We start from the raw sequence: 24,408 nt of genomic DNA, 5'->3' as shown, positions 1-24,408 counted from the left end.
GTTAATTGTTGTATTTGACATGCAATTTGGTTGTCAAGAAGCTGTGACGAGAGACAAGTGACAGTTTTTGAAGGTTTCCCTGGAGATATTTTGTATTTTAAATAATATTTTGGAACCCCTTTTCTACACTTGCCTCGAGACATGTTTAATTTACACAACAAATGCGTGTTCTAGTATTTTGTACAGGGGTTACTTTGAAATTCATGGGTGGGACAGAAATTGTCCTGCAATTGCTGAGTGGCCCATTTATGAATGCCAAGTGTCCTCATTTGCTTCATGGACTCAGTGAATGAATGAACCCAGTCTTAACAGGCGACACTTGCAATTCTACTATAAGGCCACTAGATGCCGCTGTTATTCCAGCACACTTGACGCTCGCTTCCAATACCCTGCAGGTTATTGATGGAAGGATAAGGAGTGCTTACATATTTAAGCGTTCCTATATATTCTAACATATTATTAAGCTGGAGATAGCATATATGCAACAGGTGCTCTGACTTGGACGACAATAAAAAAAAAAACAGCTTTTATCTGGTCATGCTTTTTAGGTTTAGCCTGCATCTGCATCTCATGGATCTAACTTGAGCCCACCCAGAGACCCGCCTCGTTCATTCAATTGGTCTGCCACGAACCTGTTTGGTGAAATCCGCCGTTTGTCAGTCAACACTACTGTATCCTCATCCTCGCTTGGCATCATCCTGTTGTGTGCCCACCTAGTTCCAGCGACGAACGACCCGAAAGCTTTCTGCTTGAAGTGAATATATTTCTAGCAAAAGCCGCCGGCTCGGCACGCGTTTTTCAGATTTGTTTTCGGTCGTTGTCGTAGCATTTTATTTTATCGTCAAAATGAGCCAAGATGTAATAGGCTGCTGTGTAGTTATTGCTAGCTAGGCAGTCAAATTCCTTCAACCAGCAGCCTGCTGCTTCAATCACTGCGGGTTGACACATTTTAGCCGAGGCGCTGTTTAGTGAGCTAGCGGGCTAGCAGGGCAGCCTCCGTAGTCGTTACGTCTAATTTAGCCAGCGTTAGCTGATGTAGTTACTCGGAAAATAGGCGCAGTGCTGCGGTGTGGCTAGTGCAATATAGATTACCACTCTAATATTAGCCTGCTGACAAGGGGTCTTTACTTTTACAGACTAAACGGGCTTATCTAGCGTTGGGGAGAGTGCACAGATATCAGCTGTTACGGGTTCGGATGTGGCGACTCTGCGGTCTTAAACCACTTTTAGCGGATTGAGAAGATTAAATTAAAGAAGGTAGAATTGGATCTCCCAGTGACACACGAGGGGTTAATGATATAAACGGGTATTAAGTAGCTAATCTGTGGCAGCTGGAGTCATTTTAATATTAGCTGTATTAAGAGGCGTGCAGGCTGAGAGCATCTCGGGGAGGCCCCACCGTCTCCTGGCTCCCTCCTCCTTGTCCGAATCTCCCGTGATTTGCTGAGATCGCCCGGTTGAAGTCGCAGTTGCTCTCGGCCGGGGGGACAACTTGACAGCGAGGCCCCTTGGCTAGTCTCCCCCCCCCCACCCCCTCCCCCAGTCCTATCCATCCACTCGTCCGGTCCGACACTACTACTACCACCACCACCACCACCTCCTCGCTAGAGACAGAAGCGAGGAAACCGGGGTTCGGGAGAAGCTGAAACCGTGGGCAAGTGTTCGTTAGGTCCCGCCTGAACCGGGCTGCCAAAAACCAGAGGGGATGACTCTGGAGTCCATGATGGCTTGCTGCCTGAGCGAAGAGGCGAAGGAGTCGAAACGAATCAATGCAGAAATTGACAAACAACTCCGCCGAGACAAGCGAGACTCCAGGAGAGAGCTGAAATTACTGCTGCTCGGTATGTAGCATGCTAAATCCCAAACGCCCTTTTTAATAGCCATGTTTGTGTCGTTTATGTGGACAGCCAACCTCCTTGGGCCTTCTTGGCGATGCTAGCAGATATGCTGCTAGTTAAGGTTGCTAGCTGGAAGCCTGGTGTGATTATGAGTAAACGTTATGGCATGATTTTCCGAAATGCAGAGCTTGTTTTTGCAACTTGCGTTGGATTTGGCTATCTGGCGTGTGCAGGTGTGAATCTGCATGGCATGCCTAACCAGCGGATCCGTCTCTTTATTCGTGTGTGTGTGTGTGTGTGTGGATTTTGCATTGGCGTGCAGACAACTGGCTCATTTGGCATCGAAGTTGCGAAGATGTCACCGTTTGCAGGCGACCACATGTTAAGTTATGACTGTCTGATTCATCTCCCAGCTGCAAAACCGCTACTGTCGTTTGTCAGCAGGCGCTGGTTAACTGTGAAGATGGCCACTTGATTTAATCGGGGGGAGGAGGGGGGCTTTGAGTTGATTTCAATAGGTTGCATAACATTTGTACAACTGGAAGACCTTTCAGATCCCTCAGCTAGACCTTGTATGGTGCCCACTCATTCATTGTTACATTTCTGTTATTATTTAATGAGTAACTAGTGTCACAAATCTACACTTGCAGAGGACAAGGATACTGAGGGGCTGGCCCCCTCATCCTGGAGTCTAGCTGAGTAGGTTAGCTATTTTTATAGCAAGTGTGTGGGCAGGTGGGAGCTGCTGTTGGATAAGTTGCTCTGTACTGCATTGATTCATAGTTCTGTGGACACAAAAGGGAACAGTGGACTGTGCTTTCTCGAATGCACTCGCTTACCTACCATATTATAACAGACTAACTTCTTGTCCATTATGTGACCCACCCCCTTCCCTCCATGGCTACTTGAACTAATGCTTGGTGTAAGAGCTTGGGGAGGGGGGTGATAAAAGAATCTCCCTTTTTAGGACAATTGGAATTATCTAGGTTGCATCCTTAGTTTCAAAACGTTTGCTCCCATTTCACGCTCACTAAAAGCAGCCCTGGTTATTTGACATGTGTGTCTCCTTTTTATTTCCCTGGTGAGTACCTCAACTAGGTAAAGTAGGCCATTGATGGGACATAGTTTGCCGTGTGTCGTACATCTTCATCTCTGCTGCACGTTCTTCTACCTGGCTGCCAAGGTGAGCAGGTGAGAAGGGGCGTTTGCTACTCATGCCTGGTGATGAGCTGGATTAATGGAGCTGATTCTAACAGCAGTCTTTTAAACAAACTTTTATGGGTGCATCAGTCTGAAGGACTGAAAGCAAGCGCAAATGGAAACCAGTCACGCTGTAAGTGGACTGTCCTATGCAAGCTAAAGCTGTCAGTGGACGGCTGGATAAGGACGTGTAAGGCAGGATTAGTCCTGGTTTTAATAGGCTTGGTTAAACACATCTGCTGCTCAGACTTTTTAAGGTGTCACTGACTCCTATTATCCCCTGGCATAATTCTCAAGCCCACAACACTCCGTGCGATCTCGGCCTCTCCACACCTCAGTGGAGGATGGAGACGGTCTCCGTTTTTGAACATTTAACCATCGCATTTCAAAATGGCTGCATTTATTTATTTAATTTTTTTATTTTTATTTTTATAAGGCTCCTTACAGTCTGCACTCATTTACCAGCTTGTACATACTGATCGCAGGAACCTGCTGTGGCAAAGCCCAGCCTTGACCTTTGGGAACAGTCTGGGGAATTTTTGCCAAGAAACTGCACAGGAGAGGTGGAATGATATTGAGCACCATCTCACATGATTGAGAAGTTGTTGTTTTTTTTCCTTTTTTTTTTTTTTTTTTTTTTTCGTAATTGGCTACCCTGGATTTCAGCACGTACGGGATGTGTTCAACATGTCAGTTGATCTTCTACCCCACAGCTCAGTGTGCACAGCTTTAGCTTTAATATATAATGTGCAACTGCAGACTCCTGCAGCGTTACACATGAAATTAGTAGATATGCTTTATTAGGTAAAATATCACACAACCTTTTTGCTGATTTGAGCTTTAACATAATAGTGCAGCAGATTTCCTTGTGTATTTAAAAAATGAAGTGATTTTTGGCCCTACATTGACGGAAATATCAGGTCTGCAAGTTAAATGTAACTTTTGTGTGTGTAAATGGGGTCTAATTTACCCAGGCTTACTGTGCATTTTGTTTATCAAATGTCCAGTACAGTCAGGAAGATGCTTGAGACTTCTGTAAAACAAAGTAGCAGACTCTTTACCAGAAAAAAAATGTTGATGAATTGTTCTTGCGTGCAAGAAAACTCCAGCTTACTGACAATGAAATGCAGCCTGACATAAGAAACGGCAAATACTTGGCAAATTACCGTCCTAAAGCCCAATCTTAAAATTGATTTTTGCCTGCCCAGAAGTCTAAGATGATTCCGTTACCAGTAAGGTCTTCCTTCCATCCTTCCATCAGTCCATTTTCTCCCACTTATCCAATTCAGAATCGCAGTTGGGCTGGAGCCTATCCCAGCTGTCATAGCGTGAGAGGCACCCCGGACAGGTCACCACTCTGTCAAAGGGCGAGGGATGAACGATTGCTCACATTCACACCTACAGCTAATTTAGTCTAATAATAACTGGCTAATCACCAGTTAACCCAGCCCCGTGCATGTCTGTGGAGTAACCAGGGAGAACATGCAAGAAGAACTCCACTCAGAAAGTCCCCAGCCTGGAATTGAACTCGGGACCTTCTTGCTGCGAGGCAACTGTGCTAACCGCTGTAGCAGCTTCTCATGTTTGTTGTAGATCTGGAACCACATAATGCAGATTGGTAAAGTCTTGTAATTGTTTTAACTCTAGATTGATGTTACTGTAACTGCATATTGCATTCCTGTAACAGCGTTGATTTTCCTCTCACTAATGACAGTCCACCCTCCTTCTGTGCCACTCGCTTACTGGCAGGATTTGCTACATGGCCAGCGTGTATGTGCCAGAACAGTTATGTGGCTTGGTTACATCTTGCACCCGACCCAAGCACAAAGTTTCCAGTCTAAGAATACAGGGAGGTTAAATGTTATCATTGTTAAACTGCTAACTCGGAGAATAACCGCTCTTCCAGGGCTGCAGCAGTACCACAGTGTGGCTGCTTGTTGCATAGTGCCATATCAGGCCATACTGACAGCTTCCTGCTCCACAGACCAATGGTTTGCCTCTACTTGGTCAAAACAAAGTGAACTAAGAGCTGTGGCTTTTGCTGCATCGGGTAAATAAACTGCTGGAGCAAGCAAACGGTCAGTAAAGTGAGCTGTTAGGTTAAACATTTTAAGGTTTCCTAAAGTGCTTTTCCAGGATTTTTTTTCAGAGTTCAAACTCCCAGACAGGCTGTCAGTTGGCATTTGTGTATGTGCCTGATTACGGAAAAACATCCTTAAAAATAAATTAAGTCTGGCTGGGGCTAAAGTTAACTCTGACACCAAAAAGTTGTGGCCCTCTCTACGGCATATCATTCCAGGCATTGTTTAAGTCGTTTGCCAAGTACTCAGTGATTTCATTGTTCTTTCCTGTGTCAGCAGTACATCTTGTTATACCAGGTTAAGGCATCCTTTTTAGATGAGCAGTGTGATTGAACCAGGAAGGGGATCAAGGGTTAGGCTCACATTTATTGCTGACCTTACTTCTCCTGCCAAGCCATCTTATTTTGATCATATATGGCAATAGGGATTCCTAGATGGATGTGTGTGTGTGTGTGTGTGTGCGCGCGCACAGTTTTTCGGGGGGGCTTTAATGCCAGTGAATGTGAAGTTCTGCAGCTTTTCCTCAAATCCCCTTTATCATGGTCAGATCTAACGCTTTTTAAATATGAAGGTCGACGTAAGACGTGCTCTGCGTATCTGAGAGTTTCGAAAAATCTGTTTACCATATTTAGGCGATTAATTTTCCACAGAGATGTAAGATAAACTAATATGCACGATTAAAAACCCTTAAAATGCGACAATTGGTAATCTGTTCTCTCTGACAGTTCTTCATTTTATCTCATCGCCTGCAAGACTGACGCATCTACTTGCAAGAAAAAAGATCGAAAGCAAAAGCAGTTCTCACTAAACATCTTTAAGGCCTCGTACGTTCTGTGGGGAGACCCCAAACTGTACTTGACAAAACATTTTTTGTTATTTTCAGTGTTTTCCATCATATTTTTTGTGAATGTGTAAAGAAGACAGATATAAGGAGAAAGAGAAATCCACCCAGACGTCATTCCATTCATTTTTTTTTTCTGTCTTGTTTATGTGATGTCTTTTAGAAAAGGTTCACAGCCAGGTCTCAGAAAACTGCAGTGGGATGAGTTGATGAGGCAGTATATGTCAGGCTACATGTTATGTTTTGTATAATTTTGCACCTTTCTGTCTCCTGCCTGGTTAGGATGCCCAGTTTAAATCTTTTACAGAGACGTACGTATGCACAAATTCACCATCGTCGAACTTGGATAGCGTCTCCTTTTACCGTTTTCTCAGCCAGCCTTGCACACGTTCCTTGTCTCGCTCTATGACACCGTGTCTTTTACACATTTTGCTCTCTAGCACGCAGATGAAAGTATACACACACACACACACACGCGTTCTTAAAAGAGGGTCATGGCAGGTTCTCTAGAGATTTGAGGCTAGATGGAGGCTGTCCCACATACTGCTTGCTTCCCCCCACAGTCCCCAGACAGGACGGGTACGTAGCCTGCCTTTCTGTTCTCTGCCAGCATCTTCAGTCCTCTCTGTGGTGACAGAGTGGCATGTTCATTCCTGTTTACTCCCACCAGCTGCCGCGTACAGTAAAGCCCACACTTCTCCCTCATCGCAACGTTTCAACTTCTGTCACTTCAATTTTCTGTTTCGAGTTGGATTTGGAAGGCTGTGCCACGCTTACGCTGTGCATAAAGTGGATTTGTTAAATAATTGTAGCAAATAGCCGTGGCGTACGTTTACTGCCCATGTGTGGACAGAGTGATGTTCTCTCTCGGTCTGTGATGAGATTCCCTAAAATAAGAACCACAGCTTAAGAAGCGATATCAATATCAAGGATTTGGCTGGTTTTAGTTGGAGCAGCTGAGCACACTGTGTGTTGTAGATTTAAAAAAAGGAAAAAAAATACTCCTGCAAAGTGTTGAATCTTTTGTCGAGCGAGGTTTCTTTTATTCTTTCTTTTTCCTGCCATTTTTGTTGCTCACCCACTCGCACTCTGCCACTGAACACTCATTGCATACACACTGGTAAACAGACAAGGCCATCCTAAGATGGTGAGATGAAGACGCGTGAGAGTGTGTGTATTATGTGCAGCGCTTGCTATAGCACGCATGTTCGATTTACAGCTCCGACACCCACGTACGCGGAGCACTCGGCAGATGCAGAGGCATCGGCTCAAAGCCGTAGAGTTATACCGAGATTCTGACGGAAGGAAGCACAATGAACACAGAGCAAGCGGCCATATATCTGACAGGGAGAAATGGCCCTCCTTGCTGTGTCCTTTTTTTTGAAGTCTTTGCAGGGAAAGGGGGTAGAAATGGGACATCACAGTGGAGGTAACATCCATGCCTTGAGGTTGACCACAGGATCTGTGTGCGTGTGTGCGTGTGTGTGTGTGTCCACAGTTGGTTAGGCAGGTGGTGTGTGTGTTGCATAGCTGCAGGCTGCCTTGGCTCAGTCCCTTTCCTTTGTACGCCTGAAAGAGGCCAATTTCCAAGATGAATATGTGAAAGCTTAAGACCCTCGCTACATTTTTGCTTAGCCTTCTCATTTTTTAAAAGTTTTCCCAGGTGCTGACAAAAACGTATAATGCCTACATGATGCCAGTTTTGTCAGTATCTTAACCTTGACTGTGTTTATGCAGACGGTTTCTCCGTGCTGAGATTTGATTGCCACGTGCTGACTGAAAGGACCGTTGATAAACCCAGATAAACATGTGCTGTTCATAGCAATGGACAGTTATATTTTGGCGTGTGTGTTTTTGTAGCTTGCCATCACCAGTGTGTGAATGTGTGTGTGAATGGGTGGATGACTGGATATGTAAAGCGCTTTGGGGTCCTTAGGGACTAGTAAAGCGCTATATAAATACAGGCCATTTACCATTTACCATTTTTGCATGCAAATTTACAGCAATGCCGATGACTTCCTGTTCATCGAAAGCAGCGACTCGTTTTGCATGGGGAGGTCAGGTTTAGCAGAAATGGGCACGCTTGTGAACAAGGCCCTGTGGCGGCTGCGTTTGAAGCAGGCTGGGAGATTTATAAGATGAGCAGACTGTGTAAACAAAGCAATGCCTTCGTGTAGGTGTGCGCGCACACGCCGGGGCTCAACCAAAACTGCTGCACCAAGACAGCAGTGTGTCAAGTCTATCAGGGGTTGTGTCACAAGCTGACATCAGTTGCGTTATGTAAAGGCTTATGAAAGCTATCCTGGCAATGGAATATACAGGTGTAGTGCTTGCTGCCTTTTTAGTTGATGGGGAGCTGTACTGCTTGCGTACTGTTATCATTTCAGCGCCTCTTTGTAATTTGGGTGTTGAGAGCAAGTTTTTGTTGTGTGCTTATTGTCATCGGGTTACCCTCGAGTGAGACTTTGGTTTTTTGGAACAAAGCTCATCGGTTCTGCGAAGAGAGTAGTGTTGGTGTGTGTGTGGGCTGTGTAGTGTACCTTGCACTGTTGCGCTGGGACACAATCTCCACTCTTTCTTTTTCGCTCTCTCTCACAGTACCTAGAAGAGAGCTCAGTGTGTGTGTGTGTGTGCGCGCGCGCGTGTGTGCGCGTGAGCTATTAAAAGGTGACCTCCTTTTTCTAGGTCATTACCAAAAAAGAATGGATGGATTCTAGTTATGAATATCCAAAATTCTTGACAGAGAGGGATGAGAATGGCGAGGCATATTTCTTGCCTCAGGGAGGTTATGAGGGGAGCGAGGGGTGGGGGCGTGTTAGTGGGGAAGAGTTGGTGAGGGCATGGAAATGGCTGTGGCTGACACTAGTACAATTTTTGGGGAGGAAAAAGCGAGGACAGAGGCTTGTAGTGTGTTGTCTGGGGAAAAGAGGGACATGATAGTTAAGGGAACACAGCGGAGGGAGATCTTGTGATGGGGTCACGAGAAATAAATCAGACATTAGGCTGGAGAGTGATCTTCTTGCTCCTTCGGTGAGCCGGTCTGCAGTCATTGCCAATGCAGCCCTGTTGCAAAGAATACGCTCTCTGTGTTTGACTTCTTTTGTTAGGCCGACCAGCGTGTAGCTTTCACTGCAGTGCATTGATTCATCCAGGAGAAATGAAGATGGTGCTTTTTGCTTTTTTTTTTTTTTTTTAAACACTGAACTATAAAGCCTGTCTAGTCTGTTATCCTAAATTGGGCATTTTGTTGGATGAAGGAGAGCCATTTTCCCCTTATGGATAAAGACTTTAGATATAAGAAATATATTTTTGAGATTAAGCGGTTTCTTCTCCATTGACAGGAAAGTGATTATCTCTCCCATTCCTTTCACTGTCCTAAGGTGTCAGAACCCCCTGACCTCAGACCATACCCCCTCTCCCGCCCATCCCAAATGTTCTGCTTAACCGAGGCCCTTCTTCTCTGCGGTGAACCAAAATATGAAGAGCACAGAGCGAGCCTGAGGGGCTCGCAGTTATATTTACTGTCTGCTACGAAAGAGAGGAGAGAGAAGGGGCGGATGGGAGGGGTTTAAAAAAAGAAGAGGAAAAAAAGAAAACACAGGAACGCAAAAAGAGGGAGACAGAGGAGGGGTTGCTATGGTAACGGAAATATGGCTGCTCTTCAAAAACCTTGAATGTAGGTGGTGGTGAGATGAGTGTAGCCTGTGTGTTGTTTTTTTTTTTTTTTTTTTTTTTTTCCCACGTCTTTCGTCTTTCCCTCTCAGTTCTGCAGATATCATTGATGTGCTGGATCCTGTTTGATATCACTGAGAACTCAAATGCCATCAGCCTGTTTGTTTTTAATATTTATTTATTTTCATGGCCTGAGGGTAAGGTTTTTAGGCAGTATGCAGACCTTAGAGGGCTATTGTGAAATGTAGGTTAGGCCTAACAGACCACCAATCGAGTGGTTTTTTTTTTTTTTTTTTTTTTTTTAATTTTTTTCGGGATATAGAAAGGCTTAAAGTGTTGTTTTTGTTGTCTTTAACTGAAGGAAGAGTATGCGACTCTGACGGTGAAATCAGGGATGTTTTGGTATCAAAAGGTACATTTTATCTTGGCTGTTATGATGTTTGAAATATTGTAATAGTTTTACTTCCAAATATGGAATCAGGAGGGCAGGAAAGAATCACTGAGTGAGTTTCGCCCTTTGCCAAAAGATGACAGCAGGGGTCGTTGTCAGAGGCAGTTCACTGTTAGATGCTGGATATAGTAGGGCAAACTGTCTTAATTGTCTTCATTAAATTAGCTCATATTTCCTTCACTCATCCCTCCCCTTTTTTTTTCCCTAGAAATATTTTTTGAATTGTTTACTTGGCAAACTGTGGAGCAACTTCCTGACACTAGACAAAGAAGCTTTGACATATGTGCACCCCTAATGAGTTTAGTTAATCAGTTTGGAATGTCAGTCAAGGGATTTTATAACAAGTTGACTAAGGACTCGTATGAGCATCCCGTATTAATATAATTTTGAGAAAAACATTGTCTATCCTATTAATTACCTCGAATGTCAAGTAACTAAACAGAAAAACGGACTGCAGCATGTCTGAGTTCATGTTACAGGTTCGGCTCTGGGTCTTGGCAGAAATGAGGGGTCTGATTTTTCAATATGAAAATGGGACAGTTCAGTGGCATCGAATAGGACTGGGTAGTGATATAGATTAACACCTCAGTGACAACAGATGCGATTTTATTCACAATATATTTCCTCTTCTTGTTGTTTTTTTTACTGTTAAAATCTTTGCGGCTTTCTGTGTGTAACACACTGGTAGTTCATTGCTGTGGCGGTGACACATGAAGAGCGAACCATAACATCTTGTCTTGTGGATTTGGTTTTTGTGGAGCCTTTTTTTTTTTTTTTTTTTTTTTTTTTTTTTTCCTCCCCTGTTATTTCTCACTTCTTGTCTGCCACGTTTATATGAATGTAGACTAAGTAGTAGTGTATACTGTGATGAGTAATTTATAAGCTCTCATACCCAGCAGCGAGCTCTAATGTGTCCTGGGTCTATCCCCAGGCCATTTCCTGATAGGACCTTACCTCACCTAAGGAAGTGCACATCAGGCATCCCCTTACCCGGCTCATTTCAATGTGGAGGATTAGCAGCTTTAATCTCGGCTCCTCCCGAACAATCAACCTCCTCAACATGTCTCAAAGGGAGAGCAGAGATACTCTTTGGAGGAAGCTGATTTCTGCCACTCGTATCTGCAAGCTGATAGTAATTGGTGAGGGTGGGAACATAGGTTGATCTGTAAATTGACAACTTCATGTCCATGCTCAGCTCTTTCTTCACCACAGTAGATCGGCACCACTTGCATATCATTGCTGATACTATAGCAATACATCAGTTAGTGTCCCGCTGCACAGTCCTCACTCTTACACACGGTCCTAAGTTACTTTAATTCTTCCACTTGGGTAAGAAATTCATCTCGAGTTTAGATTGGGTGGTCCACCCTTTTTCCAGCTGAGAAGCATGGCGTCAGCGGTAGAAGTACCAATGTGAACCAGACTCTTAGGACAGATGAACATGGAGGAATTGGTTGGTAACAACAAGCAAGTACCCATACTCCCACAGGACACCTTAAGGGACACAGTTGAATGTTTTCTCGAAGTCAACTTCCACTGCACAAATTTATTGGCAGAGCATTGGCATCGGCTCATTATCCTTAACTGCCATTGGCTATTTTCAAATAAATAGTTGACCTGTCAGTTCTGGATATCTTATGTTCAGGTATGATTGAATTTGTGTTCAGTCAGAGGTAGAGAACTAAAAGGAAAGCTAAGATTTTTGTTTCCTTGGCACATGTGAGACTTTCTCTTACTGTGCTCTTTACCAGTTTGGTGTTGCCATTTTTGGATTATACTAGAGTAGCTTTGCATGATCTAAAGTTCAAACTAATCCCAATTCATCTTTTACTTTGTCTTGATCGAGCCTCGGTCTGCTTACTGTTGCAATTTTGCTTTGATTGGGGACCCTCACGATAGGTGTGACCCACACTGTAACTATGATCCTGTGTCTTTGTGCTCAGGTACAGGAGAAAGTGGCAAGAGCACCTTCATCAAGCAGATGAGGATCATCCATGGAGCTGGATACTCTGATGAAGATAAAAGAGGCTTCATTCGACTTGTTTATCAAAACATCTTCACCTCCATGCAGTCCATGATCCGCGCCACTGAGAACCTCAAGATCCCCTACAAATATGAAGACAACCGGGTAAAGGCTATTGTGGTTTTCTCCTGTTAACTTTTATTATTTTAAAAGAGCTTCCATGCCTCTGTGCAATGAGGATTTTGTAAGATTCCCTAAGAAATCGACTAGTGCAGATTTATTTATATTGCTTTCTTTTATAGGGACGGGTCAGGAATGAAATTTATTAGTTCGTCAAAAGTGAAACTGAAGCAGTGTAGCCCTTTTTTTTTTTTGGACGACATCCTCAGTGCAGATGCCATTTTCTTTCTTCTCAGAGTTTGACCAACTGTCTTTTTTAAAATCTTTCCAAGAAAGAACTTCTGGCACGCAAGAAGTGATGCATTTAGTTTGTCTAGCAGAAACATTATCTTTGGAAAAAGTAGAATAGGTGGGTGGTTGGGATCGGATGTTTGGTCTAAACAGACAGTGGAAAAAATCTGCTGTTTGCAGAAATATCAAAAGTCTACAGCTGAAAACTGAAATGACTGGATAATTCTTGTAGTTTTTAAAAAACATAGATCTATATTTCTGTTTGCTGTGTTGTGGCCATGTATGTCAGATCTTTTGTTACTTACTTCACCTTTTGTCTTCCCAGGCTAATGCTATGCTTGTGAAGGAGGTGGACATTGAGAAGCTCAATAGTTTTGAGCAACCATACATCACAGCTATTAAAACCCTGTGGGCTGATCCAGGAATCCAGGAGGCCTACGACCGTCGCAGAGAATACCAGCTCTCTGACTCCACAAAATAGTACGTCTTTTCACCTCGCTTTGCAGACGATGGTCATGGTATCTGTGTAATGTTTCAGAATGTTATTTATGAGCTGCATGTAATTTTTGTCTGTAATGCTGGTTTGGGAACATTTGTCACCTATTTAACCATTTTATTTTTGGCCTTGTGTAAGACCCATCTTGTTTGGTATCAGTTTTAAATTACTATAATTTAAGTGTAGTCGATGACTGATGTATTTTTTATTTTTTTTAAAATGAAAAATAAGTCTGTTCCCAAACCTGCATTAAAAATGTTGCATTGGTCTCATCTCATGTGAAAATGAAATGAGACCAACCAAGAAACGAGAAATATGATGCGGGGGTGCCTGTGCTTAATTAATGTGAGACTGAGCAGCTGCAATATAAAGAGCTGTTTCACTAAATTCAAGGTCATTGTTTCTCTCTGCGAAGCTAGGTTCAGCCTGACGTAAGTTTAAAAATATATATTTCATGATTTTGGGGGGGAACTGACACTGTGTGTAGCAGGGACACAGTTGTCTTCAGAGGTCAAGATGCTAATTTTCAGAGTAATTAAGGTGTGGTTGGATGTGTGGGGTTGGTGTCAGGTTCTGTGTGGGTTTCGGTGTATATGCTGGGCAGAGCAGCACATTAGCCTTTTGTCCACTGGAAAATTTGGCTGACAAATTACAAAAATCTCCTGTTTATTTGACAATCTCTCATGAAAATGGCACTATTTAGCTTTTAATTGATATTAGTGTAATTAGTTGTACGAGGAAAAAAAAGACTTGTTATTGGAGAGAGACTGATTTCACTGGCCCATCCAACTAAATAAGAATAAACACTGAAACCACTATGGAGCCCCTTATTTTACCCTGAGCTTGAGCTTCATGCAGTCATCAGTGAAAACACACTAAAGTAAGTCTTACAGTAGCTTCCAATTTCTGTGTCCAGATTGGCTAGAAACGGTGCCATTTGTCTTTAGAGAAAAGATGCACTGCTAGTAATTGTTTAAAAAAAAAAAAAAAAAAAAAAAAAAAGAACTTGGTAAGGTGTACACCCTTTGTGTCACAATACATGACTCCAGGGTGCAAAGCCAAAGGCCATCGCTCACTCTTTAGTGCCCCCTGGTTGTGCTTGCTCTGTACTGCAGGTCAAGTTTGTGTGCATGCAGATGCGTTTGCAGTTTGACATCAAATATGTAAGGTTTGTATTTGTTTAAGCATGCGTATGACAGAATGAAATGCAAGTAAATCATTGAATGATGTCTTCAGTTCAGTGTTATCCACACTGTTCGTGTATATCTCCAGTTACCTTAGTGATATAGACCGTGTGACTGCGGAGGGTTATGTTCCCACCCAGCAAGATGTACTGAGGGTCCGTGTTCCCACCACGGGTATAATAGAGTACCCGTTTGACCTGGAGAACGTCATCTTCAGGTACTCCCTCAAGGCACCAGGACTGCAGCGTCACCATGACTAGAGGACACAAACCACTGATGACTGTCAGTGTAAAAGAAGTAGCTCAGAATCATTTATTTCCAAAAAAAAGATTAAAGTTGGGACAAACAATACTAACATGAGTAGATTGCTTTGTCCTATGAGGCTATCAGTGGTTTGTGTGTAGCATCGTCTTCTAGTTCTGGCCCCAAGGGGAAAGGAGAACCTAAGGCCAGACATGTTGCACTGAAGGGAGCAGCAACAAAGTACAGATAAAGAAGGATTAGGCAGAGATGTCAAAGATTCTCCAGGAATTTGTCATGAAATATTAGACAATTGGATGCACATTGAAAGGCAGAAGAATTTAACCTTTAAAGAAACAAAGGGGAATATGTTTCCCGTTGTCCTTGATGTCAGACTTGTCCAATCCTTGTTTATCTGATACAGGTGCTGCTGTTTCCGCTGCTAAAGTCACTGCTGCTGTCACCGATGCCACCTACACTGTCTGCACCACCATATTCCACAAATGTCTTGACCTCAGTGTCCATGGTCAGTTAAAGATAAACTGCTAATGTCAAAGCTCTGGGAATAGTGTTGGTGGAGCAGTGGCACTAACACCTTTTTGTTTCTGTGATGCGGCCTTTTCTGTGAGTCTTCTTCAACAGGACTGATCCACACTTTCCTGGAATGGCTGTGGTGTTGCGGTAATTGCCTGCCACGCTTTATATAACTGTTTTCCTGTCTCTCCCCTCCCTCTTTTTTTTTTTTTTTTTTTTTATATTCCTTTTTCCTGACTGGCTCGTTTGTAGTTATCTTTCGGATCTGGATCGTATTTCAGATTCCAACTATCTTCCCACACAGCAGGATGTACTCAGGGTGCGCATCCCCACTACAGGAATCATAGAGTACCCCTTCGACTTGCAAAGCATCATTTTCAGGTAGAAAGACGGCTGTTTTGGCTGCGTCCATTCATGTTTTGTCGTGACGTCATTAACTCATTTGATGTTTTATTTTTATTTTTCTTCTCCCCCAAGTCCCAAATAAACCATCTATTTTTTTCCTCACAATGACTGAAAATAACTCAACACTTTTGATTTATCAATGCGGGTTCTTTGTCTGTATCCCATCCCATACTCTCTTCAATCATTTAAAAAGTAGAAGTTGTCATCTTTTTACAGTCTCCCATAGTTACGTACCTACCTGGCGCTATGAACAGCAGTCACATGCACACAAATCACAGTCCCCTAATGAAACAAAGTCCTACATTTTGGTGCCCGGTCTCTGTAAATGGGTCACCTCCTCTATTCCTCTTCCTCTCCGGCTGGCAGAAGAAACGAGGTCGTCCTCTCCGCGGTGGAGGAATGTTATTTCGGGCAGCAGGTCCTGCAGGGCCTATATTGGCCCTGGGTCTCTGTGGACCACTGTGGACTGGGCCACCACCAGGGGGCACCAGTGAGCTGTGACTTTAAGCTTATTTGTACGACTGCTCTGAAGGCAAGTACCTGTGCATCCAGAGGTGCTTGAAAATACTCTGATATAAATTGGAGAGATGCCATTTATCTGCTGTTTCATCAGGCAAATGTTCTTGACTTCAAAGATTTAATTAAATCAATTGTCACAAAGGGGCTTAATGAAACTGGGACCTACAGTCCCAGATGAGTGAAGGCTGACCTTGTCAAGGAGAAGCTCAAGAAACCTGAAACCACATGAGGACTCAGAGTATCTCTTAGGTTTAATCTTGACTCTAAATGCTATGCCTATGACTGGCTTCAGACTTTTTTTTTTTTTTTAATTTTGGCTTACCTACTGCCAGCACATGTGCTGAAATCAAACTGAAATGCAAATTTTTTTTATTTTGTAAATTGCCTTCCATATCTTTGCTTCCAACACGCTCTCGGCTCTGCCTCCTGTCCTCTGTCACGCCCCCCTCCCCAGCTCTTGTTTTATCCTGTCTTATGTCTCTCTGGTGTCCTTTTTGTCTTTAACTGTGCTTCAAAGCATTTACAACTGTTATGTTCTACTCTATCGCACACACTGGGGAAGGGTGAGAAAGCTTTGTAGTAGTGAAAAATGTGTTATGAGCTTCTATTTTCAACATGACACACAAACAGAAGTACAGACTAATCTGTTATCAACTAAAACAGTTAACTGTTGCTAGGGCCATAAAGAGTTTCAGGTGAATATCCCACAATACGCTACTAACTATATGAGACTACTGAACAGTTAAAATTCACCTATGCACCCACCTGTGCATGTTAGTGGTCTATAATACCTGTTACATACTGGGTGGGGTTAGCAATACTGAGGAGGCAACAATTTCTTGTATGGACATAACTGGAATGACTGTTTTTGTAGTTTCTTTGGTTCATGTTTGTAACTTGGGCATTTAGCAAACAATAAAAGTAACACAACTTCCTAAGTTCCTTCCTGTTTCTATTGTCTGTCTTAAATGGAAAGCTTGCCTGGTGGCGTGCATGACTCACACACAACAAAAACACGTGCACGCTCCACATCTGTGTCTGTGTGTGGGTTTTTTTTTGTTTTGTTTTTTTGTTTTTCCTGTATAGAGAGATCTGTACACTGATACACTTGAAAGTATTTCAAAGAAGATGTTGAATCCATCAGGGTTCTTGTTTCAGCAACTTTAAAATGAAGTTAATAGGACCAAATCTTTTAACAAATGGTCAGGACCCAGAATAAATGTTGGGCCTATTTCTGCTGTCTCTTAAAAATGACAGTGAAAATATGCTTTGATGGGTCCCTGGATGAAAGGCTGAATCTTTTATGTAGGTCATATGCAGAAAATGTTTAAGGGGGATGTACTCCAGTGAGAGAGTTCTTCTGTTACGCAAAATGGAATGAAACAGAAGTGTATCTTGTTGAAAAGGCCAGGTTATTAAGTTGTGTATTAGTAATTCATAGAATATGCAAGAGTTACGCTTGTGTGAGTTCACTAAATGCGTCTTGATGGATTCAAAATCTTTGCAGAATCTGTAAGAATAAGCTTCTCAAGCCTTGCTAGAGTGCGAGGACTCTTGAGAGCTTAAACTTTTGTTTAACACTAAGCACTCTTTTATGTTTATGGTAATCACTTACCATAAACTAGGCCACCCAAACTTGCATGCTAATTTATTTTTCCCCCCTTCTTTTTTTCACTTTTTATCCTCCTTCGCCTTCATCCTGCCATCAGGATGGTAGATGTAGGGGGCCAGAGGTCAGAGAGGAGGAAGTGGATTCACTGCTTTGAGAATGTCACTTCCATTATGTTTCTTGTGGCGCTGAGTGAGTATGATCAGGTCCTGGTGGAGTCAGACAATGAGGTAAGTGCGACAAATGGTTTGTATTTAGAGTATTCTGGATATTTTAGTCTGAAGATGACTTCAATATTGACGCCAAATTAACATTCTGTTTCTGCTCAACACTGTTCTCATCAGAACCGCATGGAAGAGAGTAAGGCTCTGTTCAGGACTATCATTACCTACCCCTGGTTTCAAAACTCCTCTGTCATCCTCTTCCTTAATAAGAAAGACCTGCTAGAGGAGAAGATCACCTACTCGCACTTGGTGGACTACTTTCCCGAGTTTGATGGTGAGATCATCTACGTGTTTGTGTTGAGTGATTGACACATGCGTTTGGTTCCTGCTAGAAATCAGACTTGTCACAATATCATCGCTTTCGATTGATATTCAGATGAGGGATTTAAAGATGTGCACTGTGTTGGTTATTCTGTCAAAGACATGGATGATAGCAGTGTTAATAAAGTGATAAGCATCATATGTGCCAGTGTGATGTTAGTAAAACTGGGTTTGACTCAGCTGAGCTAATCCACAAATCAGTTTGAAGCAACTTTTCCTTAGTGTGGACCAAAGTTGTGAAGGTGACTTGAAGTACAATGCACACTCGCACATCCTCACCCATTTCTGCATTTTAGGTCCCCAGAGAGATGCACAGGCGGCGCGGGAGTTCATCCTCAAGATGTTTGTGGATTTAAACCCAGACAGCGACAAGATCATCTACTCTCACTTCACTTGTGCCACGGACACTGAGAACATCCGCTTTGTGTTTGCAGCTGTCAAAGACACCATCCTACAGCTCAATCTCAAAGAGTACAACCTGGTGTGAGGGCTCAAATGCGACGCACATCTCCTCCCCCACTGCACAAATGCACACCTCTTTGGGAATGTGCCGTCAGCTCCACATGCATTACACAGCACATCACTCCAGCTCACATACACAAACACACACAGCCGCAGATGTGCTCGCATGCACGCACACAATCCCTCCCCCAACAGAACCGTTTTTTTTGTTTGTTTTTTTTCTCCCCCTTTCTCCCAGTACAGTGAACCCACAGATCCTCCCACCTGCAGACGTTGCCCCTCTTCTTTCACCAAAGCCTCTTCCTCCTCCTCTCGGCAGCTTGCTGTGTTAGTCTTCAGTCCTCCCAAAGCTGCTCTGTGTGTGTGGGTGTGGATTTGGCCCCGGCTGCTGGCTCTGGCACACAAACCTTTCACACGAGCTATACAGTGACTGGAGGGGATTTTGGTGTGAGTGCGTGTGTGTGTTTGTGTATTGGGGGCATCATTGATTAGAGAGGATCTGTGTTTCGGTGAATAGCGGCAGCATACCCCCTGGCCCTTCGGAGTTTACCTTCAGCAGTGCGAGAGCAGATCCTCCGTCGTCTCCTTTCCACGCTCCTGCCAGTGTGGAATTAACAGAGTTCCATATTTTCTGACACAATCCGAGGACCTGAGAGATACTTCAGAGCGACTCGGTGGGGGACGGGACTGAGGATTCTGTCTCCATCTTGCGTCTATGAATGTACCCACCAGTGTGAGCATCGCAATCACAAAAAATAGAAAAAAATATATATTATGAAGTAAATGCATATGTAAACACTTAAAACATGAAGGGGGGAGGAGGGAGGGGAGCAGGAGATGGCTAATCAAAATCTGTTAATTGCTGAGATTTGTAAAAAAACAAACAAACACTTTTTAATGTATTTAACAAGTATGATTAAATGGAGTGGTTGTAAGAAAATTTTGCAAGGCGACAAAAATTTAAAGAAGCAACCAGAAATTTACATGACAATAGGTGTCCTTTTAAGATCTTTTTCTTTTTTATGTTTAAGTTGATCACATGCTTCCCTCCTCCAGATGTTATCTATATGGATTCACAGGAACAATCTTCCAAAGTATCATCAGTGAATCTGGCTCCACTGGTACCCATCCAATGCCCCATTATGAGACACTAAGTAGCGGGTGAGAGGACAGCTGCTTTCAATGAGGCTCTGCTCTGATTGGTGGAAGCGGAGGGGAGCTGATGTCATCAGTGTTCAGAGCACATCTGCAGCTCGGGCTGCGAGTAGCTTAATTCCACAAAAACAAAAAAAGCTGCAGTGCCCGCACTCTAAGGCACGAGTAGAATCCATGCGGTAACATCTGATGACATCACTCAGCCGTCCAATCAGACACACTTCCTATAATGGGAGGTGCTTCTGTTTACTTTCCTTAATTTGTTTTTTTTTAAACTGTATAGTCACTTTGTTTATAAAAAGAAAAAAAAAAGATTGCTTAATGTTGAGTGATTTAGAGGAAGGGGTGGTTATGAACCTTTCACAGAAAACACACTAAAGTCTGCAAATGTTTGTGTATATCTGTTTGTAAATACATATACACAAAACACTCCTGTACAGAAACGCTCTGTGGTACACCATCTTTGGCCAAAAAAAAACAAACGTACAAAAAAAGTATTCACATACATATTTTTCTTTTGTGTTTTTCCTATGAATTTATGGTAGTATTGATACTGTGATTATGGATTTTTGTTCACTTGATTAATAGGACTACACGCAGCTGATTGGTGTTTAGGAAACAAGCGGCAAGGGCGCAAGAAAGGGGGATTTACTCCCAACCAGCCTCAGAACACCTCACTACTCCATTAGCTCTGTCTCTAGAGTTATTCTAACTAGGGCTGGTTTAAAAAAGAATCTTCACAGTATGGGGACAAGATAATTTTAAAAGTAATTAAAGATTTTTTTTTTTTTAATTTATTTAATTTATGGACCAGGTTTGAAGGTGTTGATAATTTGACTGCTTTCGATTTTGTTGAGTTTGTTTTTCCTCTCCGCCTAACTTGAGTCTGAACTGCTGTAAAAATGAATGTCTGGTAGTGTAAGGATCTTATTTCTGCTTTCTCTTTCTTATTGAGACCTTTCCAGTTGTACTTGCGATGACATCTCCATTCATGATGAACCTGTTTTTCTTTAGGAGCCCTCACATTTTCATTTTTTATTTTAAGAAATTCATATTTTTCTGTTTATAGATGCAGTGCTGTAATGAATACCTAAGAAAATGTACAGTGTGAACATAGTTGGATTTTTTTTTCTTCTTTTTTTTTGGGGGGGGGCGGGACGGGTCTGGCTCGTGAGTAGTGCCAGTGAAGTATGGATATACTTCCTTTTTTTTTTTTTTTCTCTCTCTCTCCTTCCAGTGTCTTTGACCTTTTCTACAGGTGACTTACCCTTCATCCTCATTAAGGGCTATCACAGTGCATAAGGCATCAGACAGTGGGGAGTGGAGTACAGGACCACAGTGAACCAAGTCATCCAATACTAATGTGTTTATAAATGGAGATTACTTGCAGTATGTGCTTTAAGAAGTATAGGCAGGGTGTTTGTGTGTGTAGAGAGTTTACCACCACTAAGCAGTTTTCTTAATGCATTTAAGTATCGGGCCCTACAGCCAACCTGATCTTCACTACGTTTTGTTTGCATTGGTATCACAGAGTTACCTGTGACACCCTGTGCAGTATAGAAACACTTATCAGTAAAGACACTACTACCAGGACAAGTATTGTGTGTTTTCCAGAGTATTTGAGCTATAGATGATAGCCAGGAATTTATTTTTAATTTTTTTTGTGTGTGTGTGTGTGTGTGTGTGTGTGTGTGTGTGTGTGTGTGTGTGTGTGCGCGTGCGCGCGCGCATATTTTCACCTGTCCACATTTAGACGTTGATTTTCTAGGCAGCCATTACTGTCAGCTGAAGCCAGTAGAGGGGTCTGATTTGCTCCAAATTCGGCCTTTCTTTGCGTAGAAGTTGTTGTTGTTGTTGTCGTGTGATAGCTACCTCTTAAATCATGGACTTGGGCACATAAACTTGGGCAACTTTTCCGCATTGTCAGACTCTGCTGCGTTATCATGTAATTACATAGACAACACTAAATATTCCCTGAGAAGTGGGAACTTTTTTTCTAAAGCCCCTTAACATTTGTTTCTTGAAATCCTCATCCACTATCCAAGAGCAGAGGTCTGTGGAAATTTACAGTTTCTCTGAAGTGACTTGTTTGTTTTCTTTTTCTTTTTTCTTTTAAATGAGCGGAAACCAAAGGCTACACAAGTCAGTAGTTCAACTTAAAATGTAGGTATGCTTCAAAAGTGCTAAGTGGTGAAATAATGTCTGAACATTAATGTATACATATATATTTAAAGAAAAAACAACACCAGTGTGGTTCTTAATGGCCATTTCTGTCTGCTGAAAATGACCCTGCTTTTGTGGTGACAGCCAACTATTTGGTCTGCTGTCTTAAGGAGGAAATGAAGTGGGATGACTAAATCTGTATAAATCCCCAAGTATTTATCAGTAGTTGTGTTATTATTTACTGTGTGTGGAGTGCAGCTCGCTTTATTGGTGACGAACCATTTCGAACTTGACTCTTCAACTCTGGCACATGGTGAAGGGCCACGTGGCTGTCGGTGTGGGTTTGTTAGCAGGCCAGCGTTGCACAGCATGTTATTTTTGTGACACATTTTTGTCTCAACATATGAGCGGGAAAGGGGGAGGGCAGTTGTTATGATAAATAATTATCCTGTCTTTAGCATTAACTTGTTAAAACAAAAAAAAAAAGAGACTGTTTTCACTACAACACTTATTTATTGCCTTTCATTGCCTTGACTAACAAGAGATGGTAAACCTGGCCCTGTGCGGTTTTCCTTTTGCCACGTTTGGGCGATCAGGGTTGTGTGGCGCCCCCTTCCCATGGGCTCGTTGTTGGACTAAGGGGCATCAAACGTATCTTTTGGACATCAGTGTAAAGTTGGTGCATACTCAAATATTTCCCCCTCCCCTTTCTTTTTTTTTTTCTTTTTTTTTTTTTTTTTTTTTTTGGTGATTTATTTATTTTTTCTTCCTCTTTCTCTGTATGATAAGACATTACCAGAACACTATTTTAGGACCACTTGATTTAATTTCCCTCACTCAAGTGAAACCCGAAGGTCAATTGTGTAGTGGTGTGTGTATAAAATGCTGTTTTGTTTGTTTTCTTTCTCTTTATTTTGTATGTAAACCAAATGTAAATTATGTATTATACTGAGTGTGCCAACCCCACTCTCTCTAGAGCCAGGCTCTCTCTCCAAGTGCCAACGCTGTGGTCATTTATCAAAAGGGCCACCACCCGAGATGGTCCCCCTTTTTAAATAAAACACACCAGAGACTAAAAGGATCCATGATTTAAGTACACACGAAGACTTTATTCTGTATTTAAGATCGAAGATTTAGGAGATAATCTGCTGTTTTCTAAGAAACTGTAATTATAATTGCATGTGCTGTTTATTTTGTGTTGGAAGTGAGGGCTTGGATGTTTTCACTGAAGCAGAGCCCTTTTACGAAGGGGTTTCAGTCAGTTGGTTATTATCAATTTATTGATTTACATAACTCTTGCCATATTTTTTTTTTTTTTGTGTTTCATGTATTTGTTTCAACCACTGTTGCCTGATCCTCATTCAAACATGAACATGACTTATGATCATTGCCGCCTTCTAAGAGAGAAACATAATGACAAGGTATCTGTTTTAAATTGAAATAAATTTGTTCCTATACTTGCTGATGATGTGTTGCGTGGGTTTTATATCTTCAGTTGAATAAAAATCGAATTCTGATTGGTAATGTCAAGTTGATGATTAAAGCCGGGGTAGTCTGTATTTATTTGAGATCTGAAAGAGCATGACCTGGATTCATTTTTCTTCCTTAATTTTTGGGGGCATATTAGGCTTTGTTAGACAAGACTATGTAGGTTAAATGGGATCGTGAGAAGGTGAGTGTCACAAACTTGAACCCAGATTATTACTCAGGATTATAGGTACATGGGTTTCCTGCCTGGGGTCTTTGACCAGTCACAGGTTTTTAGGGACTGTACATCCCTAGAAGACGATGATGATGATGATAAAGAAGATAGATGTTCAGCCTGATTCAAATGAAGACTTCCCTGTAGGAAAACCATCCCAATGTTAACATGTAGGGTTTAGAAGAGCAAACCCATGTCATGCTTGGAAAAGCCTTTAAGCAATGTGTTTTTACCACAACTACTGCAGGTCAGCTGATTAATATTTTCCTCGTGATGTGCAAGTGTGTTACTGTGGCAGCAAAGTGGCTTTGTCACATGTAACTAATAATGTAACATTCTAACAGTGACCGCTGAGTTAAATCAGTCAGCCTGATGTTACAGTAATGTTGTGGCTTTAGTTGCCTACAAATTTTCAGGAAAAAAAAAAAGCAAAACATAACTTAGTACTTGGTGGAAAAACCCTTGTTGACAAGTACCGCGGTAAGACTTTTCTTGTAGCTGTTCACCAGGTTTGCACACATGTCAGGTGAGAGCTCTTCCTCCAAACACCCAAGAGAGATGTGTGCAAACCTGAGAGACTTTACTAAAACTCTAAATCCTTTAGCTTTCTTAGCTGCTGTAAGGCAACTTGATGCTTCAACTCTCTCTACAGATTTTCTATACGATTTAAGTCTGGAACCTGTACAGTGTAGTAGCAGAAATCCCAGTTTAGATGTCTTCATTTATTCTTTAGGATGAAAATGAACATTTTATGTTGGACAGTGAAATGACCACATTCACTTTTTTTTTTCTAGATTTTAAAACCTTTGTGGTTTCTTTTTTTCTTTTTTTTTTTAAACCTTCCTATGTCATATTCTGATTTCACTGTAAGATGCCAAAAGCTGTTCAGCGTAATATTAAGGAAGTCTGTGCACAGTGGAAGGCCGCATTCCTAACC

General features: G+C 42.2%; 1 protein-coding gene across 2 annotated transcripts; it reads left to right on the top strand.

Annotated features, from left to right (window-relative positions):
• Window positions 1-566: 566 nt before the first annotated feature.
• On the top strand, window positions 567-22,564 carry gna11b (guanine nucleotide binding protein (G protein), alpha 11b (Gq class)). Of its 2 annotated transcripts, XM_085392429.1 has the most exons (8): window positions 567-1,841; window positions 12,027-12,211; window positions 12,783-12,937; window positions 14,226-14,354; window positions 15,164-15,292; window positions 17,545-17,674; window positions 17,789-17,942; window positions 18,286-22,564. In XM_085392429.1, the coding sequence occupies exons 1-8, from the start codon at window positions 1,706-1,708 to the stop codon at window positions 18,474-18,476; spliced, it is 1,209 nt and encodes a 402-aa protein (XP_085248555.1). In that variant the 5' UTR covers window positions 567-1,705; the 3' UTR covers window positions 18,477-22,564. The 2 variants fall into 2 exon arrangements, with proteins under 2 accessions (XP_085248555.1, XP_085248554.1); XM_085392428.1 differs by lacking the exon at window positions 14,226-14,354 and having other exon boundaries at window positions 596-1,841.
• Window positions 22,565-24,408: the final 1,844 nt, after the last annotated feature.

This window comes from Rhamphochromis longiceps, linkage group LG19 (assembly GCF_057381845.1).
Source record: "Rhamphochromis longiceps isolate RC_006_pf linkage group LG19, R_longiceps_female_GT1.1, whole genome shotgun sequence".
NCBI lineage: Eukaryota > Metazoa > Chordata > Actinopteri > Cichliformes > Cichlidae > Rhamphochromis > Rhamphochromis longiceps.
The sequence above is the reverse complement of the archived record's forward strand: the minus strand, read 5'-3'. Positions and strand labels throughout refer to the sequence as shown.

Bases quoted from the DNA above. Each gene is read 5' to 3' on its own strand.
- gna11b (XM_085392429.1), top strand. From the start codon at position 1,706: ATGACTCTGGAGTCCATGATGGCTTGCTGCCTGAGCGAAGAGGCGAAG. The intron at 14,355-15,163 runs GTACTCCCTCAA...GCTCGTTTGTAG, and splicing joins CTGGAGAACGTCATCTTCAG to TTATCTTTCGGATCTGGATC. The intron at 15,293-17,544 runs GTAGAAAGACGG...TCCTGCCATCAG, and splicing joins TTGCAAAGCATCATTTTCAG to GATGGTAGATGTAGGGGGCC.